This window comes from Martes martes, assembly GCF_963455335.1.
Source record: "Martes martes genome assembly, chromosome: 9".
In the NCBI taxonomy this organism is placed as follows: domain Eukaryota; kingdom Metazoa; phylum Chordata; class Mammalia; order Carnivora; family Mustelidae; genus Martes; species Martes martes.
In genome coordinates this window covers 9695317-9718031 of record NC_137896.1, presented here as the reverse complement: position 1 = coordinate 9718031, position 22715 = coordinate 9695317, and the positions used below count along the sequence as shown (strand labels likewise).

Sequence of the window (22715 nt, the reverse complement as noted above, 5' to 3'; positions counted from 1 at the left end):
AAAATTCAAGTAGATTATATGTAAGATGCTTAGCAAAATGCTCAGCCCATAGTGAGTACTGCTATGATTATTTGAGAATTTGGTGTCGTATAGGTCTGACTCTGGGGGGAATGAACTGGCTGGTCATCTTGACCCAAGTGTTCTGGTGGGTGTCCCGGTTCTTTGTTTCATTGCATTGCATCACCTCTCTCACTCTGAATGGATAAAATGGCCACAGAAAGTATCCACTGACAGGGGGCTGTGGTAATGATGCGCCCGTCATCTTGGGTATGGAAAACCAGGTAGATCAGGTCTAAGAACACTGGGCAGCACTTACAATGAGAATGATCTTATTCTTTGCGCTGGAAACGTATTCCCTTCCTATTAAAAAGCAGGAACTGGTAAGTACCACTGGTAAGTACCTGTAAGTACCACAGTGTGCGTGGCGCAGACTCAGGGAACACGTGCCCCTGCAGCCAGACTGGACAGACCAGCCTAGGAACCCACATCTTCGACAATACTGTTCTAGAAACTGGGTAGAAGTACCTTGCATGCATTTTTTTTTAAGATTTATTTTATTTATTTTAAAGCGAGAGAGTGCAGGGTGTCGGGGCAAAGGGAGAGGGAGAGAGAGTCTCAGGCAGATTCCGGGCTGAGCACGGAGCCCGACGCGGGGTTCGATCTCAGGGCCCTGAGATCACAACCTGAGCCGAAATGAAGTCGCACACTTAAACTGAATGCACCACCCAGGGGCTCCACAACGCGTGCATTTTTTAGTGTTATTTATTTATTTATTTATTTATTTATTTATTTATTTATTTATTTTTAAAGAGAAAGCTTTTTGCCTGAGGAAAAAGTATATTGCAACTGCTTGTTGATCTGCCCGTCTCCCAGGGGCCCTCTGGGGCTGCGGTCCTGGATGGAAGCCAGGTATGGACCAGAAACACCGACCAAGCTCCGACCGCACAGCGGGCCCCGTGCAGTCGGCTGGACCACGGTACAAGCCGCACTTGCCTTCCCTTCTCTAGCCAGGCCCACCAGAGCTCCCACGTGAGGACCCAAGGTTCTTCACCTCTCCTGGGATGGGAACTCTGCCTCCTTCCTCAGTTTCCCTCCAGCCACCCTGGCCTTCTCCATCTCCCCAACCACCACACTTGCTCTTCTGCAGACCTCACTCAGACCAGGGCCTTCCCGGTCTCCCTTGACCCGCCCCATCCCCTTCTATCCTCTGATCTCATTTTCTCGGCCCATTAGCTTTCCGTCTCCTTCCCCTGCTAGAGCAGCACCACGCGCCTGTCTCGTTCTCTGCGTTCATCCCAGCAGAACTGTTGTCTGGCACGTAACGAGCGCTCCGTAAACACCAGTGGACTAAATGAACGAGGGGACCTCAGGATTTCCCAGGGCTTGGCCCACAGCCAGACACTGGCCTCGCCAGCACAAAGACCCTGCAAGGAGAGACGGCCGAACCCTTTGTGAAGAATCCTTTCTGGGACCCGAATGACAGGGAACGCACCTGGAATGACGCTGCGGACGTCGACTCACGTGCAACCCGAGCAACGGAACCGAGTTGTCTACAACCCACCCCCACCCCCGGCCCAGGCTCCAGGGCCCAGACTCTGGGAAAACCTGCCCAGAGCAGAAGAGGTCCCCAGATGACCAAGTCTGCTTCTGCTGCTCTGCGCTGAGATGAGATGAAGGACTTCAGTCCCTTGAGCAGATGTTTGGGCAAATCTCCCCTGTCCTAAATTAACAGGGACTGGCAGCCAGCATGGAAAGGGCCCTTCCAAGTGTTACTCAGAGGGGAAGAGAAAAGAGCCAGGTTCTTTGGGCAAAGGGGCTGGGTCTCGAGAAGACTTAGCAAGACTTTGCAAGAACAAAAAAATACAGGATGGAGGGTGGGCATGGTTCAAAGAACATTCTAGGCTCGGTGGCGGCCTGGCCATGGTGCCGAAAGAACACACCCCAGGAACCAGCGCGTCTGCGGACTCATGGCCCCTACCCGACCGTTGCTTTACGTCCGCTTTCCGATGCTCCCGAACCCAACGCGTCAGGAAGTGGGAGGGTGGGCGCTGGCTCCGGACTGGGGTCTTAGCAGTCAGCCTGGATGGGCTCCTGCCAGCACTCGAAGGAGGAATAAGGGAGCTTTCAGAAGGAGGAGAGCAAACCCAACCTCACGTGGGCCGTGAGCGCGCCCCTGGGCTCCAGGCAAACGGGGAGGAAATCAAAGTGTCAGTTTGCATTAGGAAATCATGGGTGATGCTTCCCAGTCCTGGCCCTGCTTTTAAAATTAGCTAAATGAAGATGGCTGCAGTCCTCCCAGTCCACCCTTTACGACTGCTGACTAGCAGAAAAATGCGTACTCCCTGGGTGTAGGGGCTCAATGAGCCAAGCAGATGGGGGCAGGGGCTGGGGGGTGGGCAGGAGGGTCCCGGAGCTGAGGATTTCACCCACTGCCATGGTACAACTGCCCACATGTCCTCGCTGGGCCGGTGGAGAGGAAATGCCTTGATTCCCAACACCCCACTTCTCTCCTGATGCCCCAGCACCTCCTGGGTGGGCTCAGCAGCACCCCCACCGCCCTGTTCCCTACCATCCCCAACCCGGATGACTATAGCGGAGGCTCACAGCACCTCCCCCTAGTCCCCCCTAACCCTTGAGTCCGTCCTTCATCCAAACTGCCACAAGAATCTTACAAATTAGATACAAATTACATCATTGTCACTCCCCTGCTTAGGACAAGAGCTCCTAGTTACTTTTGTAACAACATCCAATTTCTTCTCTGTGCCTACAAACCCAGGCATGAACTGAGCCCCATGCACCCCTGCTCCACCCCAGAGATATCCCCAGGCTTGGCTGGTGCCACCTTCCCCACGCTCTCGCACTGCCCCAATGGCCTGGCCTTGCTTTCATTTCCTCAAACACCCCAGGCTCGTCCGCATACTGGCACTGAGGCACTGGGCAGTTGCTTCTGCCTGAGACCTTCTTCCGACAATCTGTGCAGCTCCCACTTTTCTACCTACAGGCTTCTGTGCAAAGCCACCTCCTCAGGGAAGCCCTCCCTGATCCCACTCTCCAGGGTTGCCAGATTTATTAAATAAAAATATAGGACATCCAGTTAAATATGATTTTCAGAAATCAGGGACTCCTTTTTTACTACAAGTATGTCCCAAATCCCGTGCCATTGCATGAGACATACTCACACCACAGACCCGTGTTGTCTGAGATCTGAATTTCACTGAGCCTCCTATATTCTACCCCCTCACCTCCAAGCCCTTCATCTAGCTCCTCCGACCTGGCTTCACTGTCTTCAGAGCACGTTTCCCATCTCGGAGTGGCCCGCTCACCAACAGGCCTGAGACCAGCCACCCGCTGAGCACAGGGACTTCCTCTATAATGGGTCCCCAGCACCTGGTGCCGTACCTGCACATAGTAGGTGTTCAGTAAATACCCGGGGAGCGTTATGGAAGCTGAGGAGGCTGAAAGAGCAACACTGGGTTGTTCTCCACAAAGGCTGGACTTCTGCCCATCTTTCATCCCCCCCTGAGGGGCAACACTTCTCAGTCACCTTCGGATGGCCCCAACCACTGCGTCCCAGCCCGTGCCTCTGGGAACCAGGAAGTGGGGGTTTGGGACCCAGCCCTCCACCCACAAGCTCTACCACCTCAAGGAAGTCTGTCAACCTCACCATGTGAGTCAGCTTCCCCACCTGTAAGATGGGGGCAGGGAGCGGCCATCAGTCAAGCTCCCTCCTGCTCCTGGGGGAGGCCATGGCAGCGGGTGTGGGACGGCTTGAGGGAGGAGAAGAGAAACTCCCCTGCGCCCAGAGGACTCTTCTCTCGAACATGAAACCAACAGAGCCCTGCCCCCCTGGCTCCGTGTTTGGTAAACTGAGCTCCCGGGGGCACGTGGAAGGTCAGCTGACATCTTCTGAGCACCTACTATGTGCCTGACACTTTTAGACCCCTGATCTCTTTTCATTGCTGAAACACCAGGAAGCCCACTTTAGAGATGGGGAAACTGAGTCCCGAAGCACATAATATGGGACCTATCCAGCCTTTGAGCCAAGTCTGCTAGATGATCCAAACTCCAGCCTGCTTATACCTAAAATATGTACAATGTTTATCTTTTAAGAAGAGCACAGCACCAAAAATGTAGAAAAAATATGAAAGGGTGTTTATTAATAAAAGAGATTATGATTTTCTTGCGGGCATGCGTGGCAGGGGCGGGGGTGGGGGTGGGACTTCACCCTGCGAATTGCAATTTACATCAGACACTGGCATCAAGAGTGATGTGTGATGGTGGAAATGCCTGAACCCAATTTAGCTAGAAAACTCATTTCTCTGTGTCTTCTTTCAAAGGCTTCCAAACAGAATGAACTATAGGATTCTGTCACCCAACAGCCTGTCCTTACAAGCAAGGGACTGAAAATGAGACCTTTGCTCGATCTCCGGCGGGGCTTCGGGGCAACGACCCGGCCTCTAGCCTTGGAGGCGAGCTTTGCGTCCCAGCCAGCTGTGTGTAAGGGGTGGGCTTCAGCCCAGGGGGCCGATGACACTGTGGACGTGAGTCACCAAGGGCAAAGGTCTGCAGGGCCTTAGTCATGCCCCAGCCCAGCCTGGAGTCTGACCTTTCCCAGAGGGAAGCCCAGTCTAGAGAGACTCCCACACCAGGTCCATTGTTTTAAAAGAAAACGCCACATTGGGCAAAACCAAACCCACGGAGGAAAAACAGGTGGCAGGAGCAGATGCCTTCTTTCAGGTGGTTCCAAGGTTTCTAGGATACTAATTCGTGGAAAGATACTTAATTTAGCGAGAAAATTTTATTTTAAGCATGTGCATTTATATTTATTAAACAAAGCTCAAAATACAACCTTTGGGAACCTCCAAGTAATAAAATGACTCATATTAGGATATGATGACTCAGTGGGAAAGAGGGAATTCCACCACCCACGCCTCCTTTCTAAAAAATCAATTTGCCCTCTCAACAGGTGATGGGAGCCTCTGCCATCAGACTGTTCCAAGAAAATCGTCCAGCAAAACAAAACACAAATTCTCTTCAAACAATTTAAGTTTCAAAGCTGAGTAATCCGAGGCAGGCAGGTTTCCAACCTACACCCCCGCAGGACACCGAGAGCCAGGGAGCTACTTGGCTAGGGCCGGGGGCCTGAATTAAGAAAGATTTACCAGCTGAAAAATTCCAAAACCCTGTGTCATGTGGAGGAACCTTCCAAAACATTGGATCCCACCCAGAAGCGGCGAGTCGCTCAGAGCCATGGCAACCCTGTTTCCGCTGCCACATCACTTTTATTTTTGTGTCCTTAGATTTTTTCCTGTTTTGCAATGTTTTGCTGGGACCCCCAACTCCGCCTGAGGCCTCGGTGGCCGGGGGCCAGGGTTACCAGCTGAAGTCAGGAACGGCCTGGACTTCGCCTGAACTTTGCCTGGAAGGTTACACATTTTTTAAATTTCAGAGAATATATGAAGGCTTTTAGGCAATTACGGAGGACGGTAAATAGGGAAGATCCTGGTTATCCTGTTTGGTTTTTCTTTGTCCTTGTGGATGTGACTAGAGTGCTTCCTTGGGGGCTGTGTTGGGGGTGGGGGTGTTGATGATAAACGCTGCTTGGGGTTTCCAGCTCTGTCATCAGCTGAGGGCTGACCTGGGGCCTGTGGCTTGACCTGTATGTGACTCCGTTACCTAGACTATAAATGAGGATCATGTCACCTGCCTCTTGGGGCCGATGTGACAATTCAAGGGGAAGACACCCATTCAACAGTATGAATGCCAGGGATTGTTCTAGATGCTGCAGATAAAGCAGCCAACACCGAGTCCCCACACTTGAGGAACTAAGAGTCTAGTGTGGGAGACCAGATAAACCAATAGGCAAGATAATTTCAGCTGTGCAAGGTGCCACCGAGAAAACAGAGCAGGACAATGGGACAGAAGGTGACAGTATTCTGGCGGGGGCGGGGGGAAATGCTGAACAACTTCTAAGCAGATGGGCAAGAAGGGGCTCGTTGAGAAAGTCACCTCTGTGCTGAGCCTTGAAGACACAGGAGGATGCAGCCTTGTAAAGAAATGAAGAAAGGGCATTCTAAGAGGAGACAGCAAAAGCAAAGGTCCTGAGGCAGAAACCAGCATGGGGTGCTTGAGGACAGAGTGGATACAGGTGTACCTACAGCCAAGTGAGGGAGGCAACAGTCCAAAAAGCTGAATTCAGAGGGATGGGCAATGGCCAGATCCTACAGGCTCCTGGAAGTCATGAAAATGATTAAAAATAGCAATAAAAATAATATCATAGTCATTATTAGTACTGCTGCTATAAATAAAATGCCATTTTCCAAAACACCAGGCTTTTCTAACTTAAGAAACACCATGCTGCCCCTCTCCTACTGTTTTTCCATCCTTCTCCAATATGTCATCCTGCTGGAGTGCAAGCTGCCAATCCCATTTCGGCCGACAGCTATAAAAAGAACGTTGGAGCTGGTGGTGCCGATGACCCAACTTGGGGGCTAAGATTAGCCCAGGAGGCTGTCACCTTTCCTTAATGTGAGAACCAGCTGGGGTTCCCCTTCCTTGGAAAACTTCAACCCGTTCCACTCCGCCCCGCCCCGCAGAGCCCTTGCCAGCCCAACTATCCATGGAGATGGGAACGGGGATGCGTTTTGGAAAAACGAAGTTGAGCAACAGGGATTCCCCCTGCAGAAGGCTGTCCCCGGGCTGGGAGGCGAGTGCTTGGGGTCAAGGGAGCAGGACCAACTCCCTGCAAATGCAAGATGCGCCCCCTGTCTGTCGGGGCCCCGAGGAGCCAGACATCCCGCGAGGGAGGGAAGCCCACCACTTCGGGGTGGGTGGGCACAGGCGCATCTCTGAGACCCTTGCTTTTCTGCAGCCACCAATCCAGAAACCCCGTTCGTCCTGGATTCCTTAAGCTAGACACGAAAGAGCTCTGCACGGGTCCTCTCGAACCCGGTGACCCCACTGCAAAATCCAAGGGTCTGTGTCACCACAAAATGATTCACCCCAGTGGCTCAAAGCAGCTGAAGGGACTTCAGGCAAATTAACCTGGTTCTGAGCTTCCTCAGACAGAAGAGCTCACAGTTAAGGGTGCAGATTCTAGAGCCAGTCTGCCTGGGGTCGAATCCCACACTGCCAGTTAGCAACTGTGTGATCCTCACAAAGTGACTTAACCTCTCTGTGCTCAGTCTCTCCTTAGGAAAGTTAGAAGAAGAGCTCTCTGGTAGGGTTGTCATGAGGGACCCGGTAAGTTAGTACACACCAAGTACCTGAACAAGGCCTGGCGCAGGGCTCATCATTATTATTGTTTTTCAATGTCCCCCTGGCTCGTGAGGTAAAATTTGACTCATCTTTGTTATTCCACAGCCTAAATATAATACAAATCATAAAGACTAGTGTTTCATTAGCATCTACAATGTGCCAGGATCTGTACCCCCCCCCCACTCCTGTCATCTGCTCTTCTCTCGTGAGAAGCGAGTCCCCTATATTTTACCAAAGAGGAGACTCGGGCTCAGAGAGGGGACGGGACTTACCCAGGACGCCAAATGTGTATTTAGTAAAATGCACATCATGGATTCACCCCCAGGCCTCCTGAGCTCAGAGTCTATGCTTGCCGCCATCAAGTCGATGATGCCGATGGCCTGAGTCATGAGAATTCTGACCGTAAGGACAACAGCAAACATTCAGTGAGTGCTCCCCTTGCCCTAAGGGCACACTGCCTGTGTGCACCCTCCACTTAACTCTGAGCAGGGGTGGGGGGCGGCGTTAGTACCTCATTTCAGAGAGAGGGAAACTGAGGCCCGGGGAGGTTGGACATGAGGACAATGCTGGCTGTGTCCTGTGGGTGAGCCGCCTCTCTTCTCCACGCCTGGCTGGCTGCCCCCCACGGGTTCCGGCTTAGAGGAGACAGTCCGTGGAAAGCGACCGTCAGAGAGCACAGACAGCCGCTACTAGGCTTCCTTAGTAATCCTTCAATTATTAATTAATTCCTTAATTACCCCTTATTCCTTCTTAATACACGACTTTTCCAAGCTGAACCAGACTGTTTTCCTCCCTCCAAGAGGTAAATTGTGAAATTTCTCCTGAAACCAAGAGAAAGCGCGCTGGAGAGGAAATGCCATTGTTCATTCACTCGACCAACAGGTGATGCCCCCACGCAGCATCCCGAGTACATGAGCTCCTGGGACCATGAGAGCTGGCTGGTTCCTAACTCTGTGAGGGACCTGGTAGGACCTGGCCTCTCTCCAAGCCACCCCGATCCCAGTTCCATCGGCGGCCCCCCTGCCCCCGACGGCACCTGCCAACCTCGGTGTGGGTAACAAGACATCTGTTTATTACCCGCATTTCCCCCTCTGCTAACAAGGGGTCATGAGCCCAGAGGCCTCTTGAGGGGGTCCACAGAAGGCACGCTCGGCGGTGTCCTCGCACAGGAGGCCGTCAGAGCTGGAGCAGCTAATGTGGGCTCTGTCATTTACATCGCACACCACCCTCCAGCGGGAGAACTGACCGTGACTCCCCATCGCCTTATCCATGTGCCAGGCAAAACAAGGCCATGTCTCTACCTGGCACCGGGGAACCTCTCTGTTCTGGCCTCTGCCTGCTTATCTCAGCGTGCCAGCCACATCGGTTGGCTCTCTCATTTACAAAAGCCTAGAAAATTCTTGCAGCAGACACTCCCTTACATTGTTCCACCATTTGAAAAGTAAGCCTCTGACCAAGATGCTTAAAACTGTGCATGAAGCCATGCACAACACAGGGAGGCCTTAAGCCTAGGAAATAATACCAAATAGCATTAGTTAATGTACACTGAGCACTATGTACCAAGCATTTTGTAAGTACTTAACGTGTAGGAATTCTTAATCCTATGACCCTATGACATAGGACTGTCATCATCCTCATCACACAGACAAGAAAACTATTGCCCAGAGAGGTTAAGTAAGCTGCCTGTGGCCACACAGCTAGAAAACAGTGGTGCTGGATTTTGGCTGAAGAGCTTGAGCTCCTACCTAGCTGACGAAAGGGATGGAGAGAATGTTGATCACTGTGTTACTTATAATAGCACGGAGTTGGGAGCAGCCAAAGGCATAATAAACGAGTAATGGCTAACTGAAGTATTAGATAAACCTAGGATAGAATTCAATGTATCTGTTTAAATGTCTGCATCCCTAAACCCTCACTACACCACCTCGGCCCCTTAAACCCACGGTGACTGACCACATACCCTTTAAACCACTTCCAAACCCACTCATGGGCCACAGCCTTCCTTAATGTCACGCCTACTCACAGAGCCAGCCCAACCCAACAGGAGGCATTGTGTGAATTGAGAAGAAACACCCCTTCCCCAGGACACCCTGCTTCCTCCTGCCAGTGGCTGTCTTAGTAATACACAGATTGATGATGTACCCGTTTGAATGGCAGTCCCTCGAGGAGACGCCCTTGTGCAGTGCACAGTCCTCACAACTGAACAACCTGCCTAGTGCAGTCTCCGTATCATCCTAAGGACAGTAAACAAACAAATATGAATATCACCTTAGAATGAACCTACTGAAGTCATGTCCATTAGAGAAAAAAGTCAGGCTAGCATCCATAACTATCAAATAAGTGCATAAGCTGAAATTTATCCTACTTCATGGGGCACCTGGGTGGCTTAGTCAGTGAAACGTCTGCCTTCAGCTCAGGTCATGATCTCAAGGTCCTGGGATCAAGTCCCACATTGGGCTCCCCACTCAGTGGGGAGTCTGCTTCTCTCTCTGCCCCTCCAACCACTTGTGCTTACTCTCTCTCTCTCTTTCAAATAGATAAATAAAATCTTTAAAAAAAAAAAAGAAAGAAAGAAATTTATCCTGCTTTAGATCATTCTCTTTTTACCATGTCTTCATTGGCAGAAGCTATTAATACCCAGCATATGGAACAAAGAATACACACGGCCAATAAGCAAAAACATTAAACCTCTCAAAGCAAAGGAGTGTAGAGTAAAGAGAAGCACCAATTTGGCAAATATTTTTTAATTAAAAAAAAAATGGCGGGCGCCTGGGTGGCTCAGTGGGTTAAGCCTCTGCCTTCCGCTCAGGTCATGATCTCAGGGTCCTGGGATCGAGCCCCGCATCGGGCTCTCTGTTCAGCAGGGAGCCTGCTTCCTCCTCTCTCTCTCTTTGCCTGCCTCTCTGCCTACTTTGGGATCTCTGTCAAATAAATAAATAAAAATAAAATCTTAAAAAATAATAAAATAAATAAAAATAAAAATGAAATGGCACTTCTGGGATGGGATGAAACCATTCCTGACATGGCGGTGATGCAAGTTCGAATGCGGAGATTTCCAGAAGGTAACTAAGGCTCTCAAAATGACTATACAGAAATCCCACTTTAGGAACAAACCCTGAGTACACAGCGACCAAGGCTCGTGTACACAAGATTAGTTCGTTAATCCTAACGGTGCAGAAGCTTCGCTGTGGCACCATTTGTCATAAAAATACAAGTAGCTTATGCTTACTGGCCCACAAGAAGCCCGGCACTCTTACGATGACTCAACAGGTATTAACCTAGTTAGCCTTCCCGACAACACTGTGGGGCAAGAACCTTTGTTATTATCATTCTGTGTATAAGGAAATGAAGACACAGAAGGGGAGATAACGTGCCTACAATCACAGAACAAGCTGGTGGCGAACTTGGCATCTGTACCCAGGAGACCCAGGGCCAGGGCAAACTTTACTCGCCATGTTGAACGGCCACCCCTTTGGATAATAGTAAAAAGTTGAAAAGTTTTGCCTATGTTAAAAAAATAGTTGGAAAAAAAAAATACGGGTGTTTGGGGTGGGGGTTCAACCTCATCATCCAATGGAACAACCCAGGACCAGCGAGGGCACATGGTCTACCGTCTACCATGGTAGATTCCCCCACCGTGAACCGTAGCGACATCAGCTGGGGAAGCTTCTCGACGTGAGAAGACTAGAAAGCCCTGCCCAGAAGAACCGATCCCCCCAGGTGATGCTGTTTGCAAGAAAGGACGACGGTGCTTTGGTCTGGTGCTGGTGCACAACGGAAGAGCTAAAAAAAAGCCCCCTGACCTGTAGTCTTCTCAGTAAACACGACTTTGGACTCGGCCGTGAAGTTCTGTCCGGTGAGGATCATCTGTTGGCCCCCGTAAACCAGGCAGCTGTCGATGTCCTGTCTCTCCACCATGGGCAGCTCGTGGGCGGACCGCTGGGCTGAGGGCCAGAGAAAGAGAAGTCACTGGGACAGCAGGAGAAGTCCACTCAAAAGAGGCTTTCGGCTTTCACGGAGACCCGACACGCTCTGCCCCCTCTTTGTCGCCTGTTGTCATGGCAAACACGGAGCCATCGGCCCCAGCAACCGCGGGCTCTGGAAATGCCATGTTCCTGCGAAAGGGCCCTCAGCCCCCTGGGCTAGTTTGCTTTGAACCGCACTGGTTTTTTTTGTGAATCAAGGGATAGATGCCTGTTCTCCTTATAGGAAGGCAAGGTGAACGAGATTTGATCTTTATTTCATAAAAGGGCAAATCAACTTTTCCATAAGAGAGTCCCTTTGCCGGAGCGTACTCTCTCCTCATGCACTTGAGGTCAACAAATGCTTGAATGGATCATACGTGCTAAATGCTAGGGCCCGGTTCCTGCAGGGTTTAGACATACTTGCTCGGGAATTCACCGGGAATCCGAAACTGGGTCTGCGAAACAGCATGACGTTGTCCCATCACCTCTCTGACCTCACTTTCTAGGACCCCGCCCCCCCTACTGCCTCAGCTGTGTTCCAGCCAGTCTTCTAGAACATTCTCAATGTCTCTCAAACATACCCAGCACACTCTTCGAGCGCTTGCACTTCCTAGTCCCTCTCTCTGGAAAGATGTTCTGATTACCTGGGTGGCTCCCTTTCTCACTTCTTGTAGGTTTCTCCTCCGACATCCCCTTCTCTGAGATGTCTCCTTACCCTGTACCCCTCCACCCTCCCGCCTTGAGTTTTAAAACAGCAGTCCCTGCTCTCTCTCTGTCTCTCTCTCCTTCTCTCCCCTTTATCTTGCATTATTAGTTCACCTGTCTTTCAGATCTCTCCCTACTAGAATGTAAGCCCAGGAGGGACCTTTGTGTACTGCTGTAAGCCGGGGGCCAGGAACGGTGCCTTGGACTTAGTAGGGGGTACTCAGGAATGGACGGACTGATGGTAGGATCGATGGAAGGAGGCAGATACGGATATATCTCAATATATCTTTTTTTTAAGATTTTATTAGTTTATTTGACAGACAGAGATCACAAGTAGGCAGAGAGGCAGGCGGCGGGGGGGGGGGGGAAGCAGGCTCCCCACTGAGCAGAGAGCCCGATGTGGGGCTCAATCCCAGGACCCTGGGATCATGACCTGAGCCGAAGGCAGAGGCTTTAACCCACTGAGCCACCCAGGCACCCCCTCAATATATCCTAATACATACAAGCACATACCTATCAATCTCTCTACATACACCTATATCCTCCCCTGTGTGTATGATGAATGAAAGACAGAGAGACAGCACAGGCTTATGCTAAGCATGGGGCTATGATGATATACTTGAATGCTCCCAGCAACTTTTAGAGGAAGGAAGTATTAAAATTATTCACATTTGCCTAGGGAGAAAACTCCGGCTAAGAGAAGTCAGGTGACCCCTGGGCCAAGGGTGTGTGGTGGGACTTAGATCTGAATCCTTCTGGTTTGTCCAGCTCCAGAACCGCACCCCTTGGTCACTCCATGTAGACCCCGATTTTTCTGGAGGGCTGGCCGCGGGACAGAACGGAGACCCTCTCCAGCCACCTTTCCTAGGCAGGGGGAGAGACACGTCCCCGTCAGCAAGAGCGACCCGTCAGCTCAGGCCTCGCCTTAGCAGCGTGGGCCGGAGAGGCCGGCCCTCCCCTCGTGAGTCAGCCCGAGCTCCTGGCGTTCCTCCCAAGCCCAAGAACTGGGCCGAGGGCCAGGCCTTTCCATGCCAGGGGCCCGAGGACCTCCCTGTCCGGGAGCCGTGGCAGGCAGCGGCCGCGTGAGGCCTGAGGCTCAAAGCGAACCCTTCCCTGCTGGCCGGGCCGCACCTCCAGGTAGCCGAGCATCCCCTCCGTCTCTCCTGAAACCGTCTCCTTCAGGAGCAACCACGCCCTTGGCAACGTTTCAGGAGTGTGCTGTGGACCAGCCGGATGCTCCCGGCCACTTCACCTTGAAAGTGCAACCCAATGACTCATGGTGATCCCTGGCTGGTTTTGCCGCCTGCCGGGCTCAGCCCAGGGACCGGCCAGCCAGTGCTGTTCCAAGGGGCTGCCAGTTAAGAGTACATATTAAAAAGGCCTCACTGCAGAAGCTGCTAATTTCTCCCACATGGGCCGGGTTATTAATCCCTTCTTTCAATAGAAGAGTTTTGTATGACTTCCTAATTGAGCTGCCACAAATGGAGATTTATTAGCAGTGAAAACAGCAGTTGCATTGCCTGGAAAAGCAGGTCCTGACTTTTAAGATCTGCCTTTGATGAGTCTGGGGGACCGCTGGGGGCTTCTGGCCCCAGGCATGGGTGGGGAGGCGGCAAGAGCCGTCCCTCCCATTTTGCAGGTGGAAAGCCTGAGTCATCACTACTGGGCAAGCCAGCCATGGGCTCTCGGCCAGCCAGGCCGGGGACCGGCTGTGGCCGTGACTCTCGGCGCTGGGTGGGAGGCTGGCCCCGACAGCTGGTCCGTGAATCACCGTGCATTGCTGTGAACACGGCGGTCTCCTTCCCGGAGCAGCTTCACGGTGTCCCCCTGCAAAGCCTCGCAGTTTAAAGCCACCACCTTTTTCTTCCTCGGCTGCATGTGCATTTCCCACCCCTTCTCCTCACCAGCAGGAAAACATTCTTTTTTAAACAATAGTTTAAAGAGAGAGAACAAGGGTCCAGCCCAGCTAACTGTACTTTTGTCTGTTCCCCAGTCCTGAATGTGAGGTGAGAGCTGGGAGCACCAGCATCCCCGGGAGCTTATCAGAAATACAGAGCCTCGGGCGCCCCCCTCCCCAGACCCAGGGAACCCAAGCTGCGGTGCACCAAGGAAAGGGGAACCCACGTGGTTATTATCCACTAGCAAGTCCGAGAGGCGCTCTTGGCCCTGAGGGCACATGAAAATGAGACCGGAAACTTACAGGACACTGACACCCAGGCCCTGACCCTTGAGCAGGGGCTCTCAGCCTGGGCGCTCCTGATGCGGGTGCCGGCGGTATGAAGATCAGCAGCAGCCCTGGCCTCCCCCCTACCGGCCGCCAGCCGCACCCCTCCCCTGCGGACAACCAGCACTGTCCCTAGTCATAAAGCTGGATGGCCCTGGGGAGGAGCGGGCCAAAATCGTCCCTGGTTGAGAACACTGTTCTACACATTCTGACTTTAGTGCTCTGAGGGGAGGACCCCAGCAGACATTTTTTTTTCTTTTTTTTAAATGACCTCTAAGGATTCCAGTGGGTCCCACCAGGTATGATCTGCCAGAGACCATCAATGGTAGGATAACACAGGACCTGGGAGCCAAAGGAGAATTCCCAGTTCACTGCTGCTTGGGCTCTGGGGTCAGAAAGACACGGTTTCTGAGTCTTGTGTCGGCCACCTCCCTGCTGTGTGACCCTGAGAGAGTCACTTCACCCCTCTGGATCACAGATGCCTCCTCGGGAAAATGCTCCTGCCCTCGTAGGTCTGGTACCAGCAGCTCGAGAGAACATACTGCATGTAAACGCGGGCTCGGGCAGTACAGAGTTGGTGAAATAGCAGACACCGATCACCCAGATTTCCACTGGTGCCCGAACAGACGGACCCGCAGAGAAACACGATTCAGCCGCAAGAAGGAACAAAGCATGCTACGGGCCACACCGTGGGGAAACCTTGAACACGTGATGCTAAATGCAAGGCCAGACACCAAGGGACAGCTCTTCCGGGACCCACGGATACAAACCGCTCGGACCAGGGCGAATCCGCCAAGACGGAAGATAGACAGGTGGTCGCCAAGGGCCAGGGAGCACGGGGCTCCTTTCTGGGGGGGGGTGACAAGCTCTGGAACTAAAGGGTGGCGGTGGCACACCACGAGTGTCCTCTGTGCCATGGATTTATACCCCTTCAAGTGGGTCAAGCGGCACAGTTTGTTATGTATATTTTATCACAATAAGAAAAGTGTCTTACGTAAGACAAAAGCACTGAGCCAGCGCGCAGCCCACGGTAACCGTTCGAGAAACGACTCTTTCTCACCGTCGACTTTCAAAATGCCACGCTTTCTTGCTTAGCCCTTTCCAGAACATTTTCTCATTTGTTGTCTTTTTTAACCCTTCAGGGACAGCCCTGCTAGAGCACAGACCAAGACACTATTAATGTCGCTTAGGCCGCAGAGGAACAGATGCCTGGCTCCGGCGCCCTCAAGGGGCAGCCCCGCGCGGGTGACACCCTGGTCCTAGCTCGGGGGGGGGGGGGGGTCCTCGCGTGGGCCTCCTCTAAGCCTGGTTCCCCCTCTGGGCGTCGCGACTATTCACAAATCCACCTCACGGGCTGTTCCAAGACTCCCATGAGAGAACCCACAGGAAGTGTATGTGGCTCAATCAATTCCAGCCAGCAAGGCTACGGATATGAGACCCTGTAGTCTCTCCAGCAGTTTCCATGCACCAGGCACCGGCTAGGTGTGGCTGCCTCAGACTCTGCATTTCACCCAGCCTGCGCCCACCACGTCCCACCTGCCGACGCACTTGTCACTGTTGCTCTTGGTGGATCCTGACCCAGAAACTGGGTTGCTCAACCTCGACCGGCAGAGTTGCTCAAGGGAAGGCTCCCGGGTCCCCTGCAGCCGGGTGACCCGGTTGGAGGAGGCACCTGATAATCATACAGGTGCTCAAACCACACCCTCCGTCTCCAGCACCCAGATCGCCTAGAATTTGCAATGGTAACAACCTTTCCAGGCGGCTTGTTACACACATCCGTTTGAGAGCCGACTCTGACACTTAAAGAGGCCACCTGAGGACGAGGGGACCTCCTCCAGGGGATACCCAGGCATCCTCGGAGAGCCCCGAGGTAAAGCAAACAAATCCAATTAGCCTCCGAAAGAGGAACTGAAGAGAGGCAAACAGCAACCAAAATTACCCTCCTGGGGTCCACTTCCTCCTCTCTCTCTCTGATGCAACCTCTCACGTGGATGGCTGCTAATTGGACCATCCAAGACCCGCGAGAGGGCTCCCAGGAAGCCCAGGTGCGCACGCCAACCCCCATCGGTCCCCACTGACTCTCCTTCGGCCTTTCAACCACTAGAAATTCCGGACCATCCAAAGCATCCGCCCTGCACTGTTCTACCCAAACCAAGAGCCGCCATTTCAAAGCCATCCTGAGGGCTGGGCTCTCCCTGTGGGTGAAGTCGAGAACGCTCTGCTCCAGTGCAAGCTTCTAGGTGGCCTCACCAGAAACCTTCCCCAGGCTTCCCTCCTGCCCCCAGATCCCGGCAGGTCATAAAGGGGCTCGGGGCTCCTGGGTTTTATGAGCTCTGAATCAACAGGGCGCTGCTGGTTTTAACCAGTTCGGGCGTTTGCTTTTCTGCAAAGGCGGCTGGTGGGGAGCAGAGCGGGCAGCGGCTGGGGCAGATTCGCACCGGCTCGGGGTCATGCGGACCTGCCCGAGTCCGCCTGGAAACGGGACGTTACTGCTCGCCTGTCTACAATTCACCCGTCATTGGGGTATGTGGCCAAGAATTACAATCTACCCAAAAAACCTCAAGAGACAGGCAGGAGAGGCTGATCCGAGAAATCGGGTTCTGCAGAGTGGCTGGGTTCGGCTAATAATAGCAAGTAATTACAGCTGACAGAGAGTGCCTTGGATTCTAGGCACTTTACACGCATGTATTTGTTGATATCATAAGACACACATGAGGAGGCGATTTAGGGTTGTGGATAAAAGCTTGCTGCCACATCAGTGCCGGAGCTCAAAGACCAGCTTGGTGACTTCTGAGCCTTGGGACCTGGGGCAAGTCACTTCTCTCTGTGTCTCCCTTTTCTCATCTATAAAATGAAAATAATCGTAGTACCAACCTCATAGGCCTATTTGCAAATTAAATGTATCAGTGCGTGGGAAGCGTGTACATTTTGACAGGCTCACTGAACCTTCGTTACATTGATTTTTACTGCTGAGCTTCAAGGGAGCACTAAGCAAGAATCATTCCCATTTTGCAGCTGGGAGCACTGGGTCTCCCAGGGGAGGAAGGGTATGCCTGAGAGCTCACAGCTAAGTAAGGCAGACAGACAGACCACGGATTCTACTACCCTGAGGGGCCCCTTTTCAGTAAAGGCTTTCCCAGTGGGAAAGCCACCAGCCAGCCCAGGCAAGAGGGGACAGCGGGGGGGGGGGGGGGTAGGGGAGGGAGGGGCCCCCATCGTCTCATCTTGGCTCAAGCACTGGCCACCCCTGGCCGCAGCGCACCAGCTGCTGTCCACCCTCCTTGTCTCTACAGCAGGCTGCCGTCCTTGGCTGTGAGCCCGGCCCAGCTCAGAATACAGTGCTGACTCGGGCCTCGCCTGAGACCGGCCCCTGAGGTCCCTCAGCCCCTGCCCTGATGACTTCGGGGTCTTCCCTGGGAATTGGGAGGTGGGACAGCAAATCTCCCTGAGTGTGGGGCTCAACTCTGCGCGGGACCTGTCAGCATTCACCCCATGGTGGGGCCCGCGGCACACACGACCACCTTCTCACTCCGGACCTCAGGCGGCCTCAGCTTTCCCGTATGGAATATGGAGCAGTAACATGTACCCCGCAGGGCTGGTGGGTCTCATCTCCCCGAACTCACAAAGCAGTAGGGCCACAGTGGGCGCTATGACCTCTCCTTGCTCAGATAATCACGCTCCCATTCCAAAGTCCAAATCAGCCCCATCCGACGATTCCCACATATCTCCATATCACAAGACCCTCCCTGAGGGCCGCAGGACTCTCCATCTGACTGCTGGGTGAGCTTTCTGACCGCTGCGGGCCTCAGCCAGCCTGGACAGACAGGAGGACACAGGTGTCACCCCCGGCTCGGCCCCGCTCCTTGCCAGGCACAGCCGCAGCAAATCACAAAATGCTTCTGCACTTCCACCCGTGAGAACCGAAGCTCCAAGAGGACAGCATTTCATGCCTCCAACTCTCACTGGCACCGGTCGATGATTCTGAATGAATGGATTGAGCAAGTCTTTTGGGTGAGCCTAGCGAGGCCATGAGGAGGCTGGAGGCGAAGGCCTATTGATGAGGGAAGGAACACAGTTGGGTTTTCCAAGCTCTTGCTTGCAGAAAAGAGCATATGAAACAAGCAGATTTCCAGATGGTGAACGATGGACCTCAACCCTACCTCACACCATACAAAAAATTAGCCTGAGACGGAGTGTATCCCTAGACCTAAAAGCCAGAATCAAAAAGCTTCTAGAAGAAAACATAAGAGAGTATCTTTGCTTCCTTCAGACAGGTAGAGGGATTTGTTGGGGGGAATGCAAAGAGCACTAACCCCAAAGGAAAAGAAAATGATAAATTAGGACTTCATTAAAATAAAATATTGATGCCCGTGAGAAGATACAAATAAGAAAATAAATAGGCAAACCACGGACTGGGGAAAATATTCATAGTACATACATCTGACAAGAGACTTCTATCCAAAATAACTCCTATCCAAATGACTGGTGCATATTAACAACAGAAGTCTGAGATTTTTGCCAATAAAAAATGGGCAAAAGCTTTGAATGGACACTTCACCAAAGAAGACACGGAAACAGCCCAGAGGCACACAAACCGAGCTCAGCATCCGAGTCATTAGGGAAATGCAAATTGCGCCCAAGGGGGTACACTTCAGGCTCCCCGGAATTATAAAATGATTTAGGAAACACTTAAATTGGAACACATCCTTTCCCCATGAAGCGGTACTTCCATTTCCAGATATCCACCTGGGAGCGGTGGAAGCATTTGTCACAAAAGACCCAGAACGAGAAGGTTCATGGCAGCCTTTCCCACAGCACCCGAACCCGCCAATAAGCCCAGTGTCTATCAATGGAAAATAATCGTTAGAGTCGCACAACTGAACAGTGCTCGGCGAGAAAAAGGATACACTATCGAGTCATGCCATGATAGCAACAGATCTCAAAACCACCGTGCCAAGCAGAAGCGGCCAGCCCCAGGAGTCCACGCTCCGTCAGGTAAGTTCCAGAACGGGCAAAGCCAATCTACGGTGACGGGAATCAGAACAGAGGTTGCCCGGGTGTGTGGGAGCGGGGAGGAGGCCGTGGCGGGCGGGGAACGAGGGCCCTTCCAGGAGGGAAGGAAATGTCCTGTGTCCCGTTTTGAGTCGTGGTCACACAGGTGCGGTGAATTGTCAAAAATCATTCAGCTGAAGACGTGCGGTCTGCGTAACTGATTGTATCTTCACTAGACCTCGGTGACACCCAGTTACATCACAAAAAGGGAGAGACTGGAAAGAGCTTGTGAGAAAATCCACGTGTCGCTCCCCATCATACACCCCCCCCCCCAGGTTCTACAAAAGGAGCAGAGCGAATTTCCGTTCTGTGCTGGGAGTGGGCAGGACTTGGTGGAAAACTGGTTTTGGTGTTTTCTGAAACTCTGTGAACAGAGACAGGCCCCTCTTCAGGGCAGGAAGAGAACCCACGGGCAGGTTCTCAAGGGACAAGACCTCTGCACCCGGGGACAGTCCCCCACCCCCCACCCCGCCATCTCCTCATGGCCTTTCTCTCCTGCCGGGCGGCCTATGAGATGCTTGTTTTCAGTTTTGTGTTTTTTTTTTTAAACAAACATTCTAGAGATAGTTGCTATGTGGCAGGCCCTGGCTGACACCCTCTGGTTTCTGTCCTTACGGGAGAGAGACTGACAAGTAAATTGGGTTGTCAGCACACAGCGGGGGCCCCGGTACCCTGTGGGGTCAGGACAAGCGACCTCCTTGAGGGGCCATGTGAACGGCAGCCTCAGGTGAGGAAGGAGCCCAGGGACTGGAGGGTGGGAGGAGTGGGGGACGCAAGGTCGGGGGGCTCCAAGCTTCGTAGCACAGCAGAATCGCCAGGCGACCTCCGAAATGTGTCCACGCACAGACCCCACCCCTGACCGACAGACCCGCCGTCTCTGGGGTGGGATTCGGGCATCATCCTGTCTTTGAAGAACTCCCCAGGCGATTCCGATGGGCAGCCAAGTTTGAGAACCCGTGTTCTGGAGGGAGGAGACAGCAAGGGCAAAAGCCAAGAGAGAAGTCCCAGAAAGATGCCAGTGGATTTGGGGACCGAGGAGCAGAGACGTATGTGAAGTCAAGAAATGTGCAGAGGAGGCGTGCTGGGCTGACAGGAGCACCGGCTAGAACTCCCCAGCCCCCCAGAAGCTCACACCTGACGAGATATGAAAATACGGTCTTTGACGGTGCAAGCGAGCTCAGGATAGAGGACAGATCAGGCAGGATCAGCGCGGGCCCCCACCCCAACGACCGCGTCCTTGGAAGAGACTAGGAGAGGGTCACGTGAGAAGGTGGTGGAGACTGGAGGGATGCCCCCACAAGCCGAGGCGTGCAAGACCACTGGCCAGCACCTGTGGCTGGGAGAGGGGCCTGGAACATCCCCCCGGAGAGCCTCCAGAAGGAACCACCTGGCTGAGCCCTGGATTCTGGGCTCTGGCCTCTGGAACCGTGAGACAACCGATGTTTGTTGTTCTGAGGCTCCCCGTCAGGGGCACCTAGTCCGTGCCCACCCTGGGAAAGTCCTACAAGATGGACCCAGGGGCGCAACTACCCCAATAAAGTCACACTGGTGTTGAGAACACAGAGGAGCCTCGAGGAAAGGAGAATTGTCCCACCGCAAGGCTCTGGAGGAGGAAAGGCACCGCAGCTGCGAGCCGGGTGTGGGTGTGTGGTTGGGGAAGACGGGGCTGTGCCCTCCTGCCCTCTGCTGTGTTCCCTGTTCCCGGAGGAGCGGGAGTCGTGGCTGTCGGTTGTCATCTGCAGTGGGAAGGGGGTGGGGGCGGCACCCGGAGCTGGGAGGACCAGGGCAGCTGCAAGGTCAGCTCCGCTGACAGTCAAGGGAGGGAACTGGAAGCATCTCCTTGGCAATCCGGAAGGCTCTGGTGGGAACAGGGAAGTAGCGTGGAGCGCCCGTCTACGCAAAGGCGAGCTCCGACCTCTTGCGTGCTGACCTATGAAGGAATGTGAGCAGTCGACGGTTCCAGCAAATGAGTCCACTTTCCAAAGAGTGGGCTCCAGTAATCTGCTCAAGTTTTTTTTTTTTTTTTCACTAGAATCTGAGAACTTACCCTTGACCCCCAAGATGGTATAGAAGCAGCACGTCCAAAGTGTAAGTAAGCAAGCCTTGCAAATAATACCAGCCCACTGAGTGTTTTTCCGGCCAACTCACCCTCCCCACAGGGTCCATCCTAAGTCAACCAGTCAATAAACACTTACCGGACACATACTGTGTCCGCACAGGCTACAGACTAAGTGTCAATAAATAGTTACTGAATATCTCCGTAGGAACCATAGAGTAAGGCCATTGGTCAATAAGTATGTACAGAACCATCAGGCAGTGGTCTAGGCAAATAGGACAAAGGAGGGAATAAAAATGACAGAGGATTCTGGGTGAGAGAGAGAGAGACCAGCTGGTGGTCCAGTGTGGTACTGCAAGAAACCATGGTGTTCTAGAAACCTCGAGAAGTTATTTCGCAGAACTGGAAAGCTGGAGACTCCAGCTCTGCTGCCTACTGAGTAAAAATGAGTGAATCACTTTACCAAGAAAGTCTGTTTCCTTATCTGTCAAAAGGAGGCGGTTGAATCAGCCAAATACAGAAAAAAGCCTACGTCTGAGGTTCAAACAAGTTTGTAACACCTCAGAGATCTTGCTAGAGGTGCACATGGTTCAGGGGTGATCCTTAAAGTCTCAGATCAATAGGAGATACTTCGACACAGACACACAGTACTCTCTGGCATGTGCCTCTCCTGAGGCCGCCTGCTCCCCACCTTGCTACAAACCACAGCCCCATCCTGTAGTGTGAGTCATCTGCTAGAAAGAGGAGACTTTATCTTCTCAAAATCCCCTAAATTACTGAGGAAGAGCCCGAGTTTCCTTCCCAAAAACATCTCGAGATGTTCGAAACCAACATTGGAGCGGGGCAGCCTCCGTGGCTAGCACTCAGGGGACAGGGGTGGGGTCTGCTGGGTAGGGGAGGGGAATTCCAATGTTTCTGAGATGATGTTTTTCAACACTTGTTTTCTTTTGTCGTCTGCTATTGGGTCTCTCTCTTCTAACAGCAGAAGATAGACTCACCACCACGTTCAGCCTGATCCACACACCTCGTGACTTGTAAGGCTGGAAGAAATCATAGGGCCCCTTCATCTTTTTCCAAAGACCAACCAAGACCAAGTTCTGGCTTCTCTCCCAATGAGGGCCCAGGCTCTTTCCTCACTGGCTTTCAATCCTGAGGGCCAGGCTTTCTCAACCCTCTCTACATAAAGATATTCATGCATTTGCTTTACTCATTAATGTCTGATTAAGATTATCTCTGATTAATCAAAGCCACATGAAGATTTCCTCTGATCCACACAGTATTTTGAATTTGTTGCTGTTTTGGTTTTTTTGTTTGGTTTTTTTTTTAAATCAGGAGAGTTTTGGTTTGTCTTAGAAAGTCAGAGGATTTGGCTACCCCTAGCCTACAGGCCCACATGGAAATACTGGCTGGGGTGACAAAAAGGCAGTCCCTTTAGGTGGGGAACATGTCCTCCTGC

The 22715-nt window shown here is 52.5% G+C and overlaps 1 protein-coding gene across 3 annotated transcripts in view; it reads right to left on the bottom strand.

Moving 5' to 3' along the window:
* The window catches only part of NFATC2 (nuclear factor of activated T cells 2), a gene marked incomplete at its 5' end in the record, with an annotated part of 149048 nt that overhangs the window by 46689 nt on the left and 79644 nt on the right, over positions 1 to 22715 (bottom strand). For all 3 annotated transcript variants that reach the window (XM_080814442.1, XM_080814443.1, XM_080814441.1), the window contains one exon: positions 11061 to 11201. In XM_080814442.1, the coding sequence (XP_080670568.1) occupies positions 11061 to 11201 (141 nt within the window). The remainder of the gene's footprint in view (positions 1 to 11060; positions 11202 to 22715) is intronic.